At 46.4% G+C, this 24,714-nt stretch overlaps 1 protein-coding gene across 3 annotated transcripts in view; it reads left to right on the top strand.

The window, feature by feature from the left end:
* Positions 1 to 24,714, top strand: part of cabp1a (calcium binding protein 1a) — a 156,806-nt gene that overhangs the window by 93,586 nt on the left and 38,506 nt on the right. Inside the window, exon 1 of one of the 3 annotated variants that reach the window (XM_068055592.1) lies at positions 15,707 to 15,949. The exons of the other annotated variants lie outside the window; for them this stretch is intronic. Coding sequence (XP_067911693.1) covers positions 15,905 to 15,949 — 45 coding nt within the window. The 5' untranslated portion in view covers positions 15,707 to 15,904. Of the gene's footprint in view, positions 1 to 15,706; positions 15,950 to 24,714 lie in introns of those variants that run through there. 3 annotated transcript variants of the gene reach the window in all.

Here is a 24,714-nt window from a genome sequence, read left to right as displayed (position 1 = left end):
CCCTATAAATACTGATACACCCACACAAACCACCTGTAAATACTGATACACCCCCACTAACCCCCTGTAAATACTGATACACCCCCACTAACCCCCTGTAAATACTGATACACCCCCACTAACCCCCTGTAAATACTGATACACCCCCACTAACCCCCTGTAAATACTGATACACCACCAGTAACCCCCTATAAATACTGATACACTCCCAGTAACCCTCTGTAAATACTGACACACTCCCAGTTATCCCCTGTTAATACTGACACATTCCCAGTAACCCCCTGTAAATACTGATACACTCCCACTAACCCACTGGAAATACTGACACACTCCCAGTAACCCCCTGTTAATACTGACACATTCCCAGTAACCCCCTGTAAATACTGATACACTCCCACTAACCCCCTGTAAATACTGACACACTCCCAGTAACCCCCTGTAAATACTGATACAACCCCATTAACCGCCTGTAAATACTGACACACTCCCACTAACCCACTGTAAATACTGACACACTCCCACTAACCCCCTGTTAATATTGACACACCCCCAATAACCCCCTGTAAATACTGATATACTCCCACTAACCCCCTGTAAATATTGATACACTCCCACTAACCGCCTGTAAATACTGACACACTCCCAGTAACCCCCTGTAAATACTGACACATTTCAAGTAACCCCCTGTAAATACTGACACACTCCCACTAACCCCGTGCAAAATACTGACACACTCCCACTAACCCCCTGTAAATACTGACACACTCCCACTAACCCCCTGTAAAAACTGACACACTCCCAGTAACCCCCTGTAAATACTGACACACTCCCACTAACCCCCTGTAAAAACTGACACACTCCCAGTAACCCCCTGTAAATACTGACACACTCCCAGTAACCCCCTGTAAAAACTGATACACCCCCACTAACCCCCTGTAAATACTGACACACACCCAGTAACCCCCTGTAAATGCTGATACATCACCACTAACCCCCTGTAAATACTGATACACCACCAGTAAACCCCTGTAAATACTGACACACTCCCACTAGCCCCCTTGAAATACTGACACACACCTAGGAACCCCCTGTAAATACTGACAGACACCCACTAACCCGTTGTAAATACTGACACTCTCCCACTAACCCCCTGTAAATACTGACACACTCCGACTAACCCCCTGTAAATACTGACACACTCCCACTAAACCCCTGTAAAAACCGACACACTCCCAGTAACCCCCTGTAAATATTGACACACTCCCACTAACCCCCTGTAAATACTGACACACTCCCACTAACCCACTGTAAATACTGACACACTCCCACTAACCCCCTGTAAATACTGACACACTCCCAGTAACCCCCTGTAAATACTGACTCACTCCCAGTAACCCCCTGAAAAAACTGACACACTCCCAGTAACCCCCTGTAAATACTGACACACTCCCAGTAACCCCCTGTAAATACTGACATACTGCCACTAACCCCCTGTAAAAACTGACACACTCCCAGTAACCCCCTGTAAAAACTGACACACACCCAGTAACCCCCTGTAAATACTGACACACTCCCAGTAACCCCCGGTAAATACTGACACACTCCGACTAACCCCCTGTGAATACTGACACACTCCCAGTAAACCCCTGTAAAAACTGACACACTCCCAGTAACCCCCTGTAAATACTGACACACTCCCACTAACCCCCTGTAAATACTGACACACTCCCAGTAACCCCCTGTAAAAACTGACACACTCCCAGTAACCCCCTGTAAATACTGACACACTCCCTCTAACCCCCTGTAAATACTGACACACTCCCAGTAACCCCCTGTAAAAACTGACACACTCCCAGTAACCCCCTGTAAATACTGACACACTCCCAGTATCCCCCGTATATCCTGACACACTCACTCTAACCCCCTGTAAATACTGACACATTCCCACTAACCCCCTGTAAATACTGACACACTCCCAGTAACCCCCTGTAAATACTGACACACTCCCTCTAACCCCCTGTAAATACTGACACACTCCCAGTAACCCCCTGTAAATACTGACACACTCCCTCCAACCCCCTGTAAATACTGACACACTCCCAGTAACCCCTGTAAAAACTGACACACTCCCAGTAACCCCCTGTAAATACTGACACACTCCCAGTATCCCCCGTATATACTGACACACTCCCTCTAACCCTCTGTAAATACTGACACACTCCCTCTAACCCCCTGTAAATACTGACACATTCCGACTAACCCCCTGTAAAAACTGACACGCTCTCAGTAACCCCCTGTAAATACTGACACACTCCCTCTAACCCCCTGTAAAAACTGACACACTCCCAGTAACCCCCTGGAAACACTGACACACTCCCTCTAACCCCCTGTAAAAACTGACACACTCCCAGTAACCCCCTGGAAACACTGACACACTCCCTCTAACCCCCTGCAAATACTGACACATTCCCACTAACCCCCTGTAAATACTGACACACTCCCTCTAACCCCCTGTAAAAACTGACACACTCCCAGTAACCCCCTGGAAACACTGACACACTCCCTCTAACCCCCTGTAAATACTGACACATTCCCAGTAACCCCCTGCAAATACTGACACACTCCCTCTAACCCCCTGTAAATACTGACACATTCCCAGTAACCCCCTGTAAATACTGACACATTCCCACTAACCCCCTGTAAAAACTGACACACTCCCAGTAACCCCCTGTAAATACTGACACACTCCCACTAACCCCCTGTAAATACGGACACACTCCCAGTAACCCCCTGTAAATCCTGACACACTCCCACTAACCCCCTGTAAATACGGACACACTCCCAGTAACCACCTGTAAATACTGACACACTCCCACTAACCCTCTGTAAATACGGACACACTCCCACTAACCCCCTGTAAATACTGACACACTCTGACTAACACCCTGTAAATACTGACACACTCCCAGTAACCCCCTGTAAATACAGATAGACTCCCACTAACCCACTGTAAATACTGACACACTCCCACTAACCCACTGTAAAAACTGACACACTCCAAGTAACCCCCTGTAAATACTGACACACTCCCTCTAACCCCCTGTAAATACTGACACACTCCCAGTAACCCCCTGTAAAAACTGACACACTCCCTCTAACCCCCTGTAAATACTGACACACTCCCTCTAACCCCCTGTAAATACTGACACACTCCCAGTAACCCCCTGTAAAAACTGACACACTCCCAGTAACCCCCTGTAAATACTGACACACTCCCTCTAACCCCCTGTAAATACTGACACACTCCCAGTAACCCCCTGTAAAAACTGACACACTCCCAGTATCCCCCGTATATACTGACACACTCCCTCTAACCCCCTGTAAATACTGACACATTCCCACTAACCCCCTGTAAATACTGACACACTCCCAGTATCCCCCGTATATACTGACACACTCCCTCTAACCCCCTGTAAATACTGACACATTCCGACTAACCCCCTGGAAAAACTGACACACTCCCAGTAACCCCCTGTAAATACTGACACACTCCCACTGACCCCCTGTAAATACTGACACACTCCCAGTAACCCCCTGTAAATACCGACACACTCCGACGAACCCCCTGTAAATACTGACACACTCCGACTAACCCCCTGTAAATACTGACACACTCCCGGTAACCCCCTGTAAATACTGACACACTCCCACTAACCCCCTGTAAATACTGACACACTCCCACTAACCCCCTGTAAATACTGACACACTCCGACTAACCCCCTGTAAATACTGACACACTCCCACTAACCCCCTGTAAATACTGACACCCTCCCACTAACCACCTGTAAATACTAACACACTCCCAGTAACCCCCTGTAAATACTGACACCCTCCCACTAACCCCCTGTAAATACTGACACAGTCCATCTAACCCCCGGTAAAAACTGACACACTCCCAGTAACCCCCTGTAAATACTGACACACTCCCAGTAACCCCCTGTAAATACTGACACACTCCCACTAACCCCCTGTAAATACTGACACACTCCCACTAACCCCCTGTAAATACTGACACAGTCCGACTAACCCCCGGTAAAAACTGACACACTCCCAGTAACCCCCTGTAAATACTGACACACTCCCACTAACCCCCTGAAAATACTGACACACTCCGAATAACCCCCTGTAAATACTGACACACTCCCAGTAACCCCCTGTAAATATTGACACACTCCCACTAACCCCCTGTAAAGACTGAAACACTCCCAGTAACCCCCTGTAAATACTGATATACTCCCAGTAACCCCCTGTAAATACTGACACATTCCCAGTAACCCCCTGTAAATACTGACACACTCCCAGTAACCCCCTGTAAATACAGATAGACTCCCAATAACCCACTGTAAATACTGACACACTCCCAGTAACCCCCTGTAAATACTGACACACTCCCAGTAACCCAAGTAAATACTGACACACTCCCAGTAACCCCCTGTAAATACTGACACACTCCCAGTAACCCCCTGTAAATACTGACACATTCCCAGTAACCCCCAGTAAATACTGACACACTCCCAGTAACCCCCTGTAAATACAGATAGACTCCCATTAACCCACTGTACATACTGACACACTCCCAGTAACCCCCTGTAAATACTGACACACTCCCAGTCACCCAAGTAAATACTGACACACTCCCAGTAACCCCCTGTAAATACAGATAGACTCCAACTAACCCACTGTAAATACTGGCACACTCCCAGTAACCCCCTGTAAATACTGACACATTCCCAGTAACCCCCTGTAAATACTGACACACTCCCAGTAACCCCCTGTAAATACAGATAGACTCCCACTAACCCACTGTAAATACTGACACACTCCCACTAACCCACTGTAAAAACTGACACACTCCAAGTAACCCCCTACAAATACTGATACACCCCCACTATCCCCCTGTAAATACTGATACACCACCAGTAGCCCCCTATAAATACTGATACACCCACACAAACCACCTGTAAATACTGATACACCCCCACTAACCCCCTGTAAATACTGATACACCCCCACTAACCCCCTGTAAATACTGATACACCCCCACTAACCCCCTGTAAATACTGATACACCCCCACTAACCCCCTGTAAATACTGATACACCACCAGTAACCCCCTATAAATACTGATACACTCCCAGTAACCCTCTGTAAATACTGACACACTCCCAGTTATCCCCTGTTAATACTGACACATTCCCAGTAACCCCCTGTAAATACTGATACACTCCCACTAACCCACTGGAAATACTGACACACTCCCAGTAACCCCCTGTTAATACTGACACATTCCCAGTAACCCCCTGTAAATACTGATACACTCCCACTAACCCCCTGTAAATACTGACACACTCCCAGTAACCCCCTGTAAATACTGATACAACCCCATTAACCGCCTGTAAATACTGACACACTCCCACTAACCCACTGTAAATACTGACACACTCCCACTAACCCCCTGTTAATATTGACACACCCCCAATAACCCCCTGTAAATACTGATATACTCCCACTAACCCCCTGTAAATATTGATACACTCCCACTAACCGCCTGTAAATACTGACACACTCCCAGTAACCCCCTGTAAATACTGACACATTTCAAGTAACCCCCTGTAAATACTGACACACTCCCACTAACCCCGTGCAAAATACTGACACACTCCCACTAACCCCCTGTAAATACTGACACACTCCCACTAACCCCCTGTAAAAACTGACACACTCCCAGTAACCCCCTGTAAATACTGACACACTCCCACTAACCCCCTGTAAAAACTGACACACTCCCAGTAACCCCCTGTAAATACTGACACACTCCCAGTAACCCCCTGTAAAAACTGATACACCCCCACTAACCCCCTGTAAATACTGACACACACCCAGTAACCCCCTGTAAATGCTGATACATCACCACTAACCCCCTGTAAATACTGATACACCACCAGTAAACCCCTGTAAATACTGACACACTCCCACTAGCCCCCTTGAAATACTGACACACACCTAGGAACCCCCTGTAAATACTGACAGACACCCACTAACCCGTTGTAAATACTGACACTCTCCCACTAACCCCCTGTAAATACTGACACACTCCGACTAACCCCCTGTAAATACTGACACACTCCCACTAAACCCCTGTAAAAACCGACACACTCCCAGTAACCCCCTGTAAATATTGACACACTCCCACTAACCCCCTGTAAATACTGACACACTCCCACTAACCCACTGTAAATACTGACACACTCCCACTAACCCCCTGTAAATACTGACACACTCCCAGTAACCCCCTGTAAATACTGACTCACTCCCAGTAACCCCCTGAAAAAACTGACACACTCCCAGTAACCCCCTGTAAATACTGACACACTCCCAGTAACCCCCTGTAAATACTGACATACTGCCACTAACCCCCTGTAAAAACTGACACACTCCCAGTAACCCCCTGTAAAAACTGACACACACCCAGTAACCCCCTGTAAATACTGACACACTCCCAGTAACCCCCGGTAAATACTGACACACTCCGACTAACCCCCTGTGAATACTGACACACTCCCAGTAAACCCCTGTAAAAACTGACACACTCCCAGTAACCCCCTGTAAATACTGACACACTCCCACTAACCCCCTGTAAATACTGACACACTCCCAGTAACCCCCTGTAAAAACTGACACACTCCCAGTAACCCCCTGTAAATACTGACACACTCCCTCTAACCCCCTGTAAATACTGACACACTCCCAGTAACCCCCTGTAAAAACTGACACACTCCCAGTAACCCCCTGTAAATACTGACACACTCCCAGTATCCCCCGTATATCCTGACACACTCACTCTAACCCCCTGTAAATACTGACACATTCCCACTAACCCCCTGTAAATACTGACACACTCCCAGTAACCCCCTGTAAATACTGACACACTCCCTCTAACCCCCTGTAAATACTGACACACTCCCAGTAACCCCCTGTAAATACTGACACACTCCCTCCAACCCCCTGTAAATACTGACACACTCCCAGTAACCCCTGTAAAAACTGACACACTCCCAGTAACCCCCTGTAAATACTGACACACTCCCAGTATCCCCCGTATATACTGACACACTCCCTCTAACCCTCTGTAAATACTGACACACTCCCTCTAACCCCCTGTAAATACTGACACATTCCGACTAACCCCCTGTAAAAACTGACACGCTCTCAGTAACCCCCTGTAAATACTGACACACTCCCTCTAACCCCCTGTAAAAACTGACACACTCCCAGTAACCCCCTGGAAACACTGACACACTCCCTCTAACCCCCTGTAAAAACTGACACACTCCCAGTAACCCCCTGGAAACACTGACACACTCCCTCTAACCCCCTGCAAATACTGACACATTCCCACTAACCCCCTGTAAATACTGACACACTCCCTCTAACCCCCTGTAAAAACTGACACACTCCCAGTAACCCCCTGGAAACACTGACACACTCCCTCTAACCCCCTGTAAATACTGACACATTCCCAGTAACCCCCTGCAAATACTGACACACTCCCTCTAACCCCCTGTAAATACTGACACATTCCCAGTAACCCCCTGTAAATACTGACACATTCCCACTAACCCCCTGTAAAAACTGACACACTCCCAGTAACCCCCTGTAAAAACTGACACACTCCCAGTAACCCCCTGTAAATACTGACACACTCCCAGTAACCCCCTGTAAATACTGACACACTCCCAGTAACCCCCTGTAAAAACTGACACACTCCCAGTAACCCCCTGTAAAAACTGACACACTCCCAGTAACCCCCTGTAAAAACTGACACACTCCCAGTAACCCCCTGTAAATACTGACACACTCCCTCTAACCCCCTGTAAAAACTGACACACTCCCAGTAACCCCCTGTAAATACTGACACACTCCCACTAACCTACTGTAAATACTGACACACTCCCTCTAACCCCCTGTAAAAACTGACACACTCCCAGTAACCCCCTGTAAAAACTGACACACTCCCAGTAACCCCCTGTAAATACTGACACACTCCCACTAACCCCCTGTAAATACTGACACGCTCCCAGTAACCCCCTGTAAATACTGACACACTCCCAGTAACCCTCTGTAAATACTGACACACTCCCTCTAACCCCCTGTAAATACTGATACACTCCCAGTAACCCCCTGTAAATACTGACACACTCCCACTAACCCCCTGTAAAAACTGACACACTCCCAGTAACCCCCTGTAAATACTGACACACCCCCAGTAACCCCCTGTAAATACTGACACACTCCCAGTAACCCCCTGTAAATACTGACACACTCCCACTAACCCCCTGTAAAAACTGACACACTCCCAGTAACCCCCTGTAAATACTGACACACTCCCTCTAACCCCCTGTAAATACTGATACACTCCCAGTAACCCCCTGTAAAAACTGACACACTCCCAGTAACCCCCTGTAAATACTGACACACTCCCAGTAACACCCTGAAAAAACTGACACACTCCCAGTAACCCCCTGTAAATACAGATACACTCCCACTCACCCCCTGTAAAAACTGACACACTCCCAGTAACCCCCTGTAAATACTGACACACTCCCAGTAACCCCCTGTAAATACTGACAGACTCCGACTAACCCCCTGTAAATACTGACACACTCCCACTAAACCCCTGTAAAAACCGACACACTCCCAGTAACCCCCTGTAAATATTGACACACTCCCACTAACCCCCTGTAAATACTGACACACTCCCACTAACCCCCCGTAAATACTGACACACTCCCAGTAACCCCATGTAAATACTGACACACTCCCAGTAACCCCCTGAAAAAACTGACACACTCCCAGTAACCCCCTGTAAATACTGATACACTCCCACTAACCCCCTGTAAAAACTGACACACTCCCAGTAACCCCCTGTAAATACTGACACACTCCCAGTAACCCCCTGTAAATACTGACACACTTCCACTAACCCCCTGAAAAAACTGACACACTCCCAGTAACCCCCTGTAAATACTGACACACTCCCAGTAACCCCCTGTAAATACTGACACACTGCCACTAACCCCCTGTAAATACTGACACACTCCCAGTAACCCCCTGTAAATACAGATAGACTCCCACTAACCCACTGTAAATACTGACACACTCCCACTAACCCACTGTAAAAACTGACACACTCCAAGTAACCCCCTACAAATACTGATACACCCCCACTAACCCCCTGTAAATACTGATACACCACCAGTAGCCCCCTATAAATACTGATACACCCCCACTAACCCCCTGTAAATACTGATACACCCCCACTAACCCACTGTAAATACTGATACACCCCCACTAACCCCCTGTAAATACTGATACACCCCCACTAACCCCCTGTAAATACTGATACACCCCCACTAACCCCCTGTAAATACTGATACACCACCAGTAACCCCCTATAAATACTGATACACTCCCAGTAACCCTCTGTAAATACTGACACACCCCCACTAACCCCCTGTAAATACTGATACACCCCCACTAACCCCCTGTAAATACTGATACACCCCCACTAACCCCCTGTAAATACTGATACACCACCAGTAACCCCCTATAAATACTGATACACTCCCAGTAACCCTCTGTTAATACTGACACATTCCCAGTAACCCCCTGTAAATACTGATACACTCCCACTAACCCACTGGAAATACTGACACACTCCCACTAACCCCCTGTAAATACTGACACACTCCCAGTAACCCACTGTAAATACTGACACACTCCCACTAACCCCCTGTTAATACTGACACACCCCCAATAACCCCCTGTAAATACTGATATACTCCCACTAACCCCCTGTAAATATTGATACACTCCCACTAACCGCCTGTAAATACTGACACACTCCCAGTAACCCCCTGTAAATACTGACACATTTCAAGTAACCCCCTGTAAATACTGACACACTCCCACTAACCCCGTGCAAAATACTGACACACTCCCAGTAACCCCCTGTAAATACTGACACACTCCCAGTAACCCCCTGTAAAAACTGATACACCCCCACTAACCCCCTGTAAATACTGACACACACCCACTAACCCCCTGTAAATACTGACACACTCCCACTAGCCCCCTTGAAATACTGACACACACCTAGGAACCCCCTGTAAATACTGACAGACACCCACTAACCCGTTGTAAATACTGACACTCTCCCACTAACCCCCTGTAAATACTGACACACTCCGACTAACCCCCTGTAAATACTGACACACTCCCACTAAACCCCTGTAAAAACCGACACACTCCCAGTAACCCCCTGTAAATATTGACACACTCCCACTAACACCCTGTAAATACTAACACACTCCCACTAACCCACTGTAAATACTGACACACTCCCACTAACCCCCTGTAAATACTGACACACTCCCAGTAACCCCCTGTAAATACTGACTCACTCCCAGTAACCCCCTGAAAAAACTGACACACTCCCAGTAACCCCCTGTAAATACTGACACACTCCAAGTAACCCCCTGTAAATACTGACATACTGCCACTAACCCCCTGTAAAAACTGACACACTCCCAGTAACCCCCTGTAAAAACTGACACACACCCAGTAACCCCCTGTAAATACTGACACACTCCCAGTAACCCCCGGTAAATACTGACACACTCCGACTAACCCCCTGTGAATACTGACACACTCCCAGTAAACCCCTGTAAAAACTGACACACTCCCAGTAACCCCCTGTAAAAACTGACACACTCCCAGTAACCCCCTGTAAATACTGACACACTCCCTCTAACCCCCTGTAAATACTGACACACTCCCAGTAACCCCCTGTAAAAACTGACACACTCCCAGTAACCCCCTGTAAATACTGACACACTCCCAGTATCCCCCGTATATCCTGACACACTCACTCTAACCCCCTGTAAATACTGACACATTCCCACTAACCCCCTGTAAATACTGACACACTCCCAGTAACCCCCTGTAAATACTGACACACTCCCTCTAACCCCCTGTAAATACTGACACACTCCCAGTAACCCCCTGTAAATACTGACACACTCCCAGTAACCCCCTGTAAATACTGACACACTCCCAGTAACACCCTGAAAAAACTGACACACTCCCAGTAACCCCCTGTAAATACAGATACACTCCCACTAACCCCCTGTAAAAACTGACACACTCCCAGTAACCCCCTGTAAATACTGACACACTCCCAGTAACCCCCTGTAAATACTGACAGACTCCGACTAACCCCCTGTAAATACTGACACACTCCCACTAAACCCCTGTAAAAACCGACACACTCCCAGTAACCCCCTGTAAATATTGACACACTCCCACTAACCCCCTGTAAATACTGACACACTCCCACTAACCCCCCGTAAATACTGACTCACTCCCAGTAACCCCATGTAAATACTGACACACTCCCAGTAACCCCCTGAAAAAACTGACACACTCCCAGTAACCCCCTGTAAATACTGACACACTCCCAGTAACCCCCTGTAAATACTGACACACTCCCAGTAACCCCCTGTAAATACTGACACACTCCCAGTAACCCCCTGTAAATACTGACACACTGCCACTAACCCCCTGTAAATACTGACACACTCCCAGTAACCCCCTGTAAAAACTGACACACTCCCACTAACCCCCTGTAAATACAGATAGACTCCCACTAACCCACTGTAAATACTGACACACTCCCACTAACCCACTGTAAAAACTGACACACTCCAAGTAACCCCCTACAAATACTGATACACCCCCACTAACCCCCTGTAAATACTGATACACCACGAGTAGCCCCCTATAAATACTGATACACCCCCACTAACCCCCTATAAATACTGATACACTCCCAGTAACCCTCTGTAAATACTGATACACTCCCACTAACCCACTGGAAATACTGACACACTCCCACTAACCCCCTGTAAATACTGATACACCCCCACTAACCCCCTGTAAATACTGATACACCCCCACTAACCCCCTGTAAATACTGATACACCCCCACTAACCCCCTGTAAATACTGATACACCACCAGTAACCCCCTATAAATACTGATACACTCCCAGTAACCCCCTGTAAATACGGATACACTCCCACTAACCCACTGGAAATACTGACACACTCCCACTAACCCCCTGTAAATACTGACACACTCCCAGTAACCCCCTGTAAATACTGATACAACCCCATTAACCGCCTGTAAATACTGACACACTCCCACTAACCCACTGTAAATACTGACACACTCCCACTAACCCCCTGTTAATACTGACACACCCCCAATAACCCCCTGTAAATACTGATATACTCCCACTAACCCCCTGTAAATATTGATACACTCCCACTAACCGCCTGTAAATACTGACACACTCCCAGTAACCCCCTGTAAATACTGACACATTTCAAGTAACCCCCTGTAAATACTGACACACTCCCACTAACCCCGTGCAAAATACTGACACACTCCCACTAACCCCCTGTAAATACTGACACACTCCCAGTAACCCCCTGTAAATACTGACACACTCCCACTAACCCCCTGTAAAAACTGACACACTCCCAGTAACCCCCTGTAAATACTGACACACTCCCAGTAACCCCCTGTAAAAACTGACACACTCCCAGTAACCCCCTGTAAATACTGACACACTCCCACTAACCCCCTGTAAAAACTGACACACTCCCAGTAACCCCCTGTAAATACTGACACACTCCCAGTAACCCCCTGTAAAAACTGATACACCCCCACTAACCCCCTGTAAATACTGACACACACCCAGTAACCCCCTGTAAATGCTGATACATCACCACTAACCCCCTGTAAATACTGATACACCACCAGTAAACCCCTGTAAATACTGACACACTCCCACTAGCCCCCTTGAAATACTGACACACACCTAGGAACCCCCTGTAAATACTGACAGACACCCACTAACCAGTTGTAAATACTGACACTCTCCCACTAACCCCCTGTAAATACTGACACACTCCGACTAACCCCCTGTAAATACTGACACACTCCCACTAAACCCCTGTAAAAACCGACACACTCCCAGTAACCCCCTGTAAATATTGACACACTCCCACTAACCCCCTGTAAATACTGACACACTCCCACTAACCCACTGTAAATACTGACACACTCCCACTAACCCCCTGTAAATACTGACACACTCCCAGTAACCCCCTGTAAATACTGACTCACTCCCAGTAACCCCCTGAAAAAACTGACACACTCCCAGTAACCCCCTGTAAATACTGACACACTCCCAGTAACCCCCTGTAAATACTGACATACTGCCACTAACCCCCTGTAAAAACTGACACACTCCCAGTAACCCCCTGTAAAAACTGACACACTCCCACTAATCCCCTGGAAATACTGACACACTCCTAGTAACCCCCTGTAAATACTGACACACTCCCACTAATCCCCTGGAAATACTGACACACTCCCAAGGGCTCCTATAAATGCTCACAGGGACCCTGTGGATACAGAAGTGTTCTCTTCTAACTTTAGAAAGTTAAACCTCACCAAAAAACTGTGCTGTCAATGCAAAAAATGTTCATTTTTAATCAGTACACAGCAAGAGAATCAACATGCGAATAAATGAAAATGAGCAGGAAGCACATAAACCGCTGACAAACCAAAGGAAATATCATGATCTTTCAGAACAGGAGGTTCCCCCACCACCACCCCTCCCCCAGCTCCCTACTGTTTGAAAACGTATCGTTTGAGCCCACACTTAAAGAATGGTGATGTCCTAGGTGCCTATGGAACTGTACCCAATGAGAGCTCTTGGCACCTGGGTGCCTATGGAACTGTAACCAATGAGAGCTCTTGGCACCTGGGTGCCTATGGAACTGTACCCAATGAGAGCTCTTGGCACCTGGGTGCCTACGGAACTGTACCCAATGAGAGCTCTTGGCACCTGGGTGCCTATGGAACTGTACTCAATGAGAGCTCTTGGCACCTGGGTGCCTATGGAACTGTACCCAATGAGAGCTCTTGGCACCTGGGTGCCTATGGAACTGTACCCAATGAGAGCTCTTGGCACCTGGGTGCCTATGGAACTGTACTCAATGAGAGCTCTTGGCACCTGGGTGCCTATGGAACTGTACTCAATGAGAGCTCTTGCCTTTAGGAGTCAGAAAGAAAGGCAAAAATTTGCACAAGAACACCCAACAAATTGGGTAGACACAGGAACAGCATAAGTATATTTTAATCTATAAGATATAGAGCAATATATATGCAAAGTATTTTCAACTAATAGATTTGTGATCTATGCACTATAATGAATTTCAAGGTATATGTGTATTGATGTTTTAACACACTACAATAAAATTCCTTCATATTCATTATTGTCCAAATTGATCTAATCGAATTTCAGAATATTGTAACTATCCCTTTGACCTGCAGCTACATGATTTAATTCTTATCTTTCCTTACTTTAAAAGTAAACAAGTGTCTCTTGACATTCTAAAAACATACTTAAAAATTCCGACTGAGGAGTGCTGCACTGTCGGTGGTGCCGTCTTTTGGGTGCAACATTACGTCAAGGCCCTGTTTGCACACTCAGGTGGATCCCATGACACTTTTCGAAGGAGAGCTGGGAAGTGCTCTAGCCAATATTTAACCATAAAACAACACCATTAAAAAGAGATGATATGGCTAGTTATCACATTGCTATTTGTAGGAGTTTGCTGTGCATTAACTGGTTGCCATGTTTATACATAGAACAACAACGAACTGCTTCATTGGCTGTAAAGTAATTGGGACCTTCTGAGGTCATAAAAGACACTATATAAATGCATACTCCTTCCTGTCTCTATTTGGAAGTTTTTGAATTAAAAATCTTGATTACGAGCATCAAGTTCACTTCAGCCCGTGGCAAATGGGAAAGTACACAGCCTCGGATTCTTGGAAGATCTGCACCATTCACCCATACCATCCAGCAGTCAGGGAATTAGATGGGTAATAATGCCAAGAAAACTCAGTGACTAGGTGCCTAGTTTACTGAAATGTTGCCCCTATCGCCCGGAATGCAGCAAATTGAAGAATTGCTAGACTCGAATTGCGAGAATTTATATGTTTATGGATTCGCCCAGCACATGTTGTATGTGTGAACATTGCATTTTGTTACTGTATCTGGGAAATGCATTGCATTGTGTTTCTATAGCTCCACTAATGGACGCATGTTGAAGAGACATAGTTCACACACTGTCAGCACAGGAATTCACAACCATGTTTCTGAAAGTGTTGGTGAGTTTTGCTGGTGCGGGAGTTTTACACTCAAGACGCACAGTGACATTCTGCTTCGCACCACAAGCAGTTAACTCTGGAAAGTTTGCAATCCATTCGTAAACATCAACGCTAACGATTTGGTCTTTGATCGATGTTGCGTCGTATAAACTGACTCGTCACTGATGCCCAGTCATATTCTGAAGTGTTGCAGTTTGCATTGTCTAGCGAGAAATGCATCACCACTTGTAGCAATCAGTGTGGAGAGGAGAGAGGTCGATTCCCTGAATGATCATTACAGTCACTTCATCCCAGTCTCTAAATCCCACTCAAAATCCCTCGTTCGTCACCACAATAATTCATTAGTTTGCCTGGTGAGGCACTAATCCTCACCGGATTACACATCCACTGCCAGCAACACACAGGCAGCTCCAGCAAACCTACTACCTCATGGATGTGACTTCAACAACGGCTCGGTTTGTAGGTAGGAGATCCATTTGATTGGGACTGTTTGCAGACGGAATCCACCCTTGTGTAAACCACCTGAGAGTAAACATGGGGAACTGTGTGAAGTCACCGCTCAGAAATCTGTCCAAAAAGGTATGTCGAACAATTTAGAACAATGTTTTGCAACATCTGAATACTGGCGTTTCAGTATTGCGTCTGGTTGTGTGTAGAACCGAATGCACACAGCGATCATCATTAAAATACATGTTGGAAAACAATTTATTAAACTGAGACACTGTCCTTAGACTTGCAACAAAATAACTGTCTTGATAGTTTTCTGAGTCTAAGTGCTTTGTGAAATGTAAAATGCATTTTAAGATTGTGACTGCGTCCTGTAAAGTATCGCTTTGTCTGAGGTGAACTGGGCTTGCAGCAGTCTGGTGCTGTGCACATGTCTAATTTCCCCAAGTGCAGTTGTAAACATATAAAAAGGGCATATATTCCCATTGCATTACCAAACAGTATTCTGTACAGATTTGAACTACAGTACTGCATTGCATGCACGTTGAATATTCAAACAGTATACCGAAATGGGGGGAAAATATAGCTCGTTTGCCCGCATGAGAACTTTTTAGCTTAAATTTAATCACAGTTTTAAAAAAAATGCATGTGACTTTTTAAAAGAAACAGCATTTAAAAAAGAAATGAATGTGTAGCCGGTCGGGTTCTAATCTATTTTGTGTGTGCTGATGATTGGGGTGCAAAAGATTCGGCATGAGGAGAAAAACAGCTACAAAGTAGTCAGGACATGCGAGGATGCAGTGGGAGGAGCAGCAGCGTCTCCTGCAGGGAGCGAGTTCCAGGAGCCTCTGTTCGCCTTCGCTCACAACTGTGCACTAATGCACAATCTCCTGGGGCCAGCCTGCATCTTCCTCAGGAAAGGATTCGCAGAGAGGCAGGCTGTACGTAAGTCTTAACTGGAAGTTATGCATCCATCCGGAGATCTCTCTCTCCTTTTCCACCACCATTTCATTCAATCCCTGCCGCACTCCCTCCCCATCCTGATCAGTCCGGGCTGTGTGAACAATCTCAACTCATTGTAACAGGCAGGTGAAATATTGGGTAGTTTGGAGGTAAAACACTTGCTGTTTATAACGTTGACCCATTTTTCACGAATCGTTCTTTTTTAAACATTAGAGAACACAAACCACTGACCACCTCCAGGCGCTTATCCATTGTCTCTCGAGATAAGGAGGCCAAAGAAGAAAACACAGGAATATGATCTCTGCATTCAGAGATTTAGTAATAAAGTATTCTTCCTTTTAATTCACATTCATCTCTCACCTACAGTCCTTTGTTTTAAATTATCTACTGTTTTAGACAGTTACAATTATAACTTAAGTAACAGCCAAAAGTATCATTTATCAAATATTCCAAAATAATCAACGTCTGACTTTTATTAGCAACAACAGTGTTCAATTGACATTCTTGGTGTTTGGAGCGACAACCCGACCTAGCAGTAAATGCACTTTGTTTTACTGCCATAACCCTGCCTCTCCCCCCTCTCCCTGCATCCGCTTGACCCTTGCCGCAAGCGATGGTTCCCACGATTTTCCTCCCATCTCCTGTCGCAATAGGGCCGCAGAGCTCCCAGCGGACGCCAGCTCAGCGGAGCGTGAATCCCACCCTGGTGCACAGGGGAGCTTTTAACTTACACCAGCTCATGATTAATCTTCAATGATCTTTCGAGAGCTTTAGCCCTCCCTGCATTGTGCATCTTTTAAAGTAAAATGAGGTTATATTGGAGGTGGGGAGGACTTGAAGACTTCTCAGAATTGTCTGGCATCCAGAGCTTTGCAGCTATTGCAGGGTCTGCCGTGTGCTTTCATTATTTTCTGGTCCTGTTGCAGATTTCCTGCACGTGGCAGTGTTTGTTAACTTATATATGGACAGATATCCCATGTGGACATTCATGGAACCAATATAATTCATCATTCGCCATAGTCATCATGGTGTATGAAAATAAAAATAATGGTGCATGAAAATCTGGTCTGGATGAAATAATTTTGTCAACTTTCGGCTGTCACTTTTCTGCGTTTCATGCAGGATTGTGTCTTTTATAGGACATTGCAAGCAAATGGCACACAAGCCTTTCATAACATAGGACTGTTTGCATCACTGGGTGGGATTTCCATTCTGGAGTGATGTCACAATCAATTCTGGGTCCCGACCCCCCACTGTGTCCGCAAGGCACACACGTTGCAATTTCAATATGTTAAACAGGTAATTGGCCTAGAGTTGGATTTGCTGACCAATTAACGGCAGCGGACGCAGGAAGGAGGCGGGAATAGGGAGCAGCGGGCTCGATTTAAAGGGCAGGCAGCAGCCGTTGCAGAGGCTGCAGTTGGTCCAGAGAATGGAAGAAGGTACAGAGCAGAGGGCAGTGAGAAAGGAGGCCCCCTGTGCCAGGGCAGCCCCCCCCCCCCCCAGCTTTCCTGATCCCTCACTGGAGGCGGTGACTGAGAAAAGAAATATCCAGTGGCAACAGAAAGCCTGCAAGGCTCACCAAGAGGGCATGGTTGGAGGTGACTCACAAAGGAATGGTGAGGAGGTACTGGGTGCAGTGCTGGAAGCGTTACAATGACCGTCTCAGGTCTGGCAAGGTGAGTCCAAAGATGAACCCAAATGGCATTCCTCCTGGTCAGCAGTCAGCAGAGAGAGAGGGGCATCCTGAGGGCACATAGAGTTCTCCTGACCATGGGAGAGATGTGTGCACAGCAACCTCCATGTCCAATCAGCAAAGGTCAGAACCCTGATACTGCTGGACAGGAGGCTGGAGTGCAGATTGCAGCATCTCATGTGAATGAATACCTGTGAGTGGTGAGGAAGCGAGGCATTGTCCTAACTGCATCTACCTTGCAGGCCAAGCAGGACTTGAATGCCAGGGAGAACGAGAGGGCACGCCTGGACGGTGGGGCACCAAGCACGCACTTTGAGGAGCTGGTTCTTGATGTGGCCAGAGTGTCAAGCCACAGGGAGGCTATGGATGATGAAATGGGGGTCTGCCCTAGACAGGGTGAACACATCTCCAGGTTCAGGGGATGCATGGCAATGCTCCCCATGTAATGATCTGTCAAAGCATGAGATGTCATCTCATTATTTTAAACAACGTGAGCAATCTGTTGACTGTCCTGATCTCTCATCACCAACTTCTCTCGTGTCTCCCACAGGGCCAGCTGCAGAGGGGTGGGAGCCCACACAACGCCAACAATATCCCGAGGAGTCAGAGCAGGACAACACTTTGGAGCCTGCACCATTTCACCTTTCTTGCGCCTCCTTCACCAGCGCAGATACTTGAACCTCGGTGGGTATTTGTGCATTAGTAGAGAGGGTGGCACAGGGTGAACCACATGTCACATCAGAGATGGAGGATTCAGGGGAGGCAGAGTCAGCTGTGACCAGTCCCCTTTGGAGGATGGAGGACAGGCACAGCCCTGTTCAGCAGGTTGGAGATGCAGAGCCAATGGAGTCACAAAACAGGCAGCTGTACCTGGAGAACCAGCGTGAGATGTGTGCCCACATAGCAGAGTTACCTGGGTCACTGCAGAGTCATGGGATGAGAATGAAGGAGGCCATTCATCTCATGTGCTCCATAATGTCTCAGTGCTTTGACCACATGAGCTCCTCCGTTGAAAGAGTGGCCAGCCTCATGGAGAGCCACATGTGGCATCACTCAGAGTGGATGCAGGAACAGTGCACTGACCTGCACAGATTGCAGACTGCGCTCTGTAGCTTTGTCCAGTCAGTAGCAACAAAGCATGGGGTGGATTCCAGCTGCACCCCGGCTGGTTCTTCTCTCCAGCGATCAAGGGTGCCATGAAAGGGCTCAGATGGCGATGAGGGGGCCACCTCTCACAGGGCTCTAGCATCATCATCTACCTCAATGGCCCCTCCAACGGACAAAGCATCTGTAGGGTCACGTCCTGACAGACTTCCCCTGCAGTGATGCTGGTGCAGCAGGCTTTGCAAAAGCTCACCTGCCAGCTCCATGACAAGGCCAAGTGCCACATGCATCTCAGGCCCAGACAGGCACTAGCAAGCAGTCTGTCTCCACCTCATCCTTCTCCACAGGGGCAGCACCTCATAGGAGTGGCCGTGAGCACCACCCACCAGGTCAGTGGTGTCACTTTGTGGGTCTCTCGGGTGTGTCTGTTGTGAATAATATCTCACTGTATTTCAGTAAAGCACTGGCCACGTTGTTGCACTAAAGCCGATTTATGTTGTCATTTCATCATGGCAACGGCTGTCACCAACCCTCGGATAACTCTCAATGAGGGCACACAAGTCAGCAACCATCTGCCTGGACAGGCACAGCTTTCTGCAGCACTGACGCTCCGACATGTCCGGGTAGCTTCTCCATTGGCGATAGACCCACTGCTGAGGATCTCCCCTTCATTGCCTTCCTGCCCTTCGTTACGGACCCCTGCTGCCCAGAGGTCTGCCTCTGCTCCTGCAGCCGCAGCTCCTCATTGTTAGTCAATTCTATCTCGGAGTAGCTTAATCCCATTTTTCTTCTATGTCCTTGCTTCCTTTCTATTGAAATGTGCGGTCTTCCTGAGCCCCCCTTTAATGAACCACTGAGGCTCGTAATCAGAGACCCATTCAACTCCACCCACCACAAAGCTGCCCCCTCCACAATGCCCTTGTCAGGAATGAGGAGATATGGCAGATAATTCTCCTGGCTCTGTGGGTGTGGGACTGGCTGCCTGTGATTGAGGGCTTTTTCTGAGCCTTCCCTCTGTAATGGTGCCTCTTGCTGCTGTCCCACTGTTGTGACTGGCCACCCATTTTGTTTGTGCCTCCTCCTCCCTGTTGTGGTTCGGATCCTGCGTAGATCCCGTGGCTCCGAACAAAAATTCAAGACTGGCGCTTGACAAGCTGACAACAAGCTCGTTAAGCGGTTTAACTGGTTTTTAGCGATTTTTTTTTGGGCCTGTTGCCTCTACTGGGCTAACATCCAGTGGAGTACCAGCATCCGATCGAGGCAGAGTTTTGACCCTCCTTTCCCCCACCATTGTATCTAGCCTATCCTCCTGGTAGGGAATTGTGAGTCAGGCTAATGTGAAAAAAGGACTTTGATATAGAAACAACACCACACGATATTTGGCGGTTGTGCCTCCAGCTGTCAAGGTATTAAGCTCTTGAATTTCTGCTCTAAACCTCTCTGCCCAACTACCTCTTTCTGCTCCTTTAAGACACTGCTTAAAACCTACCTCTTTGACCAAGCTTTTATTCACCTGTCCAAATATCTCCTTATGTGGCTCGGTGTCACATTTAGTTTGATAACACTCCCCAGAAGCACCTTGGGATGTCTGGTCACGTTAAAGGTGCTATATAAATGCAAGATGTTGTTGATGTGCTGGATCTGAAAGCAGTGGAAGAAATGGGTTGGCTCATGCACTGCTTGGCGCAGAAGAGAAGAAAATTAGTTTTGTCACCTCATCACTTTGTCCATTTTGCTTGCGGGAGGACTGAGCTGAATGGAGCTGTGGCCCGCAGCTCATCTGCAGCTTGAATTAGTTGCTCAGGCTGCATGTGTACATTGTTTGCTATTTTATCATCCACTTCTAACCTGAGGGTGGGAGGTGGAACAGTTTGGCTACAAGAGGATTAACATCTTCATTAATAAAAGTTTTTTGTTTCAAGAGCACTCCTTTTGGACTGTACTTTTAAACCACACAGTGGATGCAGCTCCACCAGTTGCCCAACTGCAACTGAATCAAAACAAGAATTTAATTGTAGAAACTATAACATTTTACAAAAGGCTGTTCGCTTTGCAAAAAGATGATCGACATGATCGATCTATAGCATTCATTCAACTGATAATAAACCTGGGCACAGTTCCTAAACATTGTGGTATAGATTTTTCAAATTAGTGTTCCTGACTCATGCATCGGGAACATTAGTGGGAATATCAGGCATAGAATTTGGTGCACATCTCCCAGACTTCTCAGTTTATCCTGTATTCGTTTTGTTAATGTGAAAAATCTACTCCTTGAAGCCTGAACAGGCTGATTGAAAGCGTCATGCATGTGAACACGGACACAAGAATATGCAGCTCAGTTCACACGCCATAAAAGCTCCACTGCTACACTTCCTGTATTCCTCAAGCACTTTCACTGCCAAAGATCTGTTTGCTTCCTCCTCGAGCTTGTCAGCACTGTATGATATACCACTGTACTTTACCATGGATCAGGTTGATACAAGGCCTGTAAAGTCTGGAGGGATTTTCCCAATCTCCAGCCATAACTTCGAGGGAAATCGGCCAAGAGTCTAGAGGAACTGCCCAACCCTCCATTATAAGCCATTTCTCTGGGGGTTCTTCTGGTCTCCCACTGAACTCACAACCAGAGATTCCAGCTGAATTTCAGGGCCTGCCTGTTTATCTAGGGTCCATTTGAAGCATTTCCGTACAACGCTTTCTGATTTTAATGCCCATTTTATGTCAGAATTATTTAATCTGGTGGATGTTCACATAGGCATTGGGTTGGTAGGAGGGACCTGTTCAAGATGGATGGGTCACACCTCAGCAGAGCTGAGACCTATGTCCTAACAAGAAGGTTAACTATTGCTGTGGGGGGAGGGTTTAAACTAATTTGGTAATGGGATGGGCATCAGGGTGAAACATGAGCGAGGAGAAACAAGATGACTGGGAGAGACAAATAGCACTGGAGTAAAGAATAATTCAGAACTAGGAGCAATGAGACGTGGCAAATGTGAGGCAGTTTGAGATGGGTTTGCAGTGCATGTGCATAAATGCACATAGTGCGGTGAATAGGGTTTGCAAGCTGCAGACACAAGTCGCCACACGAGATTATGATATAATGGAAATCAAGAGAGCTCAAAGGAGGGGAGGATTGGGCACTTAATATTCCTGGCTACAGGGCATTCAGGAAAGACAGGGAAAGAAAAAACTATTACAGCGCTGGAGAGGGATGATGTAGTTGAAGGGGCAAAGACAGTATCTATTCGGTTAGAATTAAGGAACAATAGAGGAGCTGGGTCTATACTATAGGCCACCAACTAGTGGGAAGGAGATTGAGGATTAGGAGCAAATTTGCAGGCAAATTACTGAAAGATGAAAGAATTTTATAGTAGTGAATGTGGGGGACTTCAACCAGCGTAACACAGACTGGAATGAGAACAGTAAAAGACAAAGAAGGGGAGGAATTCCTGAAGTATGTACAAGAAAACTTCCTTGATCAGTGTGTTTCCACCCCATGAGGAAAGAGGCAGTGCTGGATCTAGTTCTGAGGAATTAAATGGGGTGAGTGGAGCATGTTTCAGTGGGAGAGCATGCAGGGAACACTGATCATGACATCACCAGGTTTAGAATAGTTATGGAAAAGGACAAAGAGCAAACAAAAGTAAAAATACTTAACGGAAGGAGGGCTAACTTCACTGAGTTAAAAAGGATCTGGCCCAGATGGATTGGAATCAAAAATTAGTAGGCAATACAGTAATTGAACAATGGAAGCCTTCAGAGAGGAGGTGGACATATTCCCATGAGAGGGAAAGGAAGGGCATCCAAAGCTAGAGCTCCCTAGATGACTAAAGATATAGAGGTTAAAATGAGAGGAAAAGGAGGCTCATAACGAATGTAAAGTTCATAATACAAAAGAGAACCAATCGAAATATAAGTACAGAGATTTAAAAAGGGAATAAGAGGGGCAAAGAGAGAATGAGAATAGATTATCAGCAAACCTTAAAGAACATTTTAAAGAGCTTTTAACAATCAAAGTATCCCAGCAAACTTTGCTGATTCGATTATGAGATTAGTTATTTTACAAAAAAGTAATTAAAATACTCTGTTCAGTCTAAAAAGTTATGTTAAAAATAAATCTACACAATTTACTTAAAGCTCAAAGCCTTTTCAGCAAGTTGAACAGATCTTAATATATGAAGTCACATGAAAAGAGAGTAGTGGACGTGTTTTCAACGCAATAAAAGTACTTGAATTTTGTCTGAAGTTCCAAAACTACACCTAGGTAAAGGACTGGTTCCCAGGAGATCCACAACCTAACATGCGAGTCCAAATCATTGGTAGTCAAAGGAAGGATGAGGCTGATTAGGGACCAAAAGGATATATTCTTGTGGAGGCTGAGGCTATGTCTGAGGTACTAAATGAATACTTTGCATCCGTCTTCATTAGAGAAGAGGATGCTGCGAATGTAGCGGCGAAGGAGGAGGTAGTAGAGATATTGGATAGGATAAAAATAGAGAGAGGAGGTTCTCAGAGGGTTGGCAGTCCTCAAAGTAGAAGAGTCACCCAGTCCGGATGGCATGGATCCTAGGTTACTGAGAGAAGTCAGGTTGGAAACTGGGGAGGCTCTGGCCACAATCTTCCTTGGATATAGGGGTGCTGCCAGAGGACTGGAAGATTACAAATGTTACCCTTGAGTTCTTAAATGGGAGGGTTGATGAGGGTAGTTCAGCTGATTTTGTGTATATGGACTTTAAAAAGAGATTTGACAAAGTACCACATAATTGACTTGTTAGCAAAATTAATGCCCATGGGACAGTGGCAGAGAGTAGTGGTGAAGTTATTTTTCAGAGTAATTTATGTAGCGTGTTCCCCAGTATTAGGACCACTGCTCCTTTTGATATATATTAATGACCTAGACTTGGGTATACAGGGCAGAATTTCAAAGTTTGCAGATGACATGGAACTCCGAAATGTAGTAAACAATAAGGAGGATAACAGCAGACTTCAGGAGGACATAGACTGGTGAAATGGGTAGACACATGGCAGGTGGAATGTAATGCAGAGAAGTGTGAAGTGATTCACTTTGGTAAGAAGAATGAGGAGTGGTAATATGAACTAAATGGAACAGTTCCAAAGGGGGTGCAGGAACAGC

Source organism: Heterodontus francisci, chromosome 23 (genome assembly GCF_036365525.1).
Source record: "Heterodontus francisci isolate sHetFra1 chromosome 23, sHetFra1.hap1, whole genome shotgun sequence".
Classification (NCBI taxonomy): domain Eukaryota; kingdom Metazoa; phylum Chordata; class Chondrichthyes; order Heterodontiformes; family Heterodontidae; genus Heterodontus; species Heterodontus francisci.
Note: the sequence above shows the minus strand (reverse complement) of the source record. Positions and strands in the feature narration are given on the sequence as shown.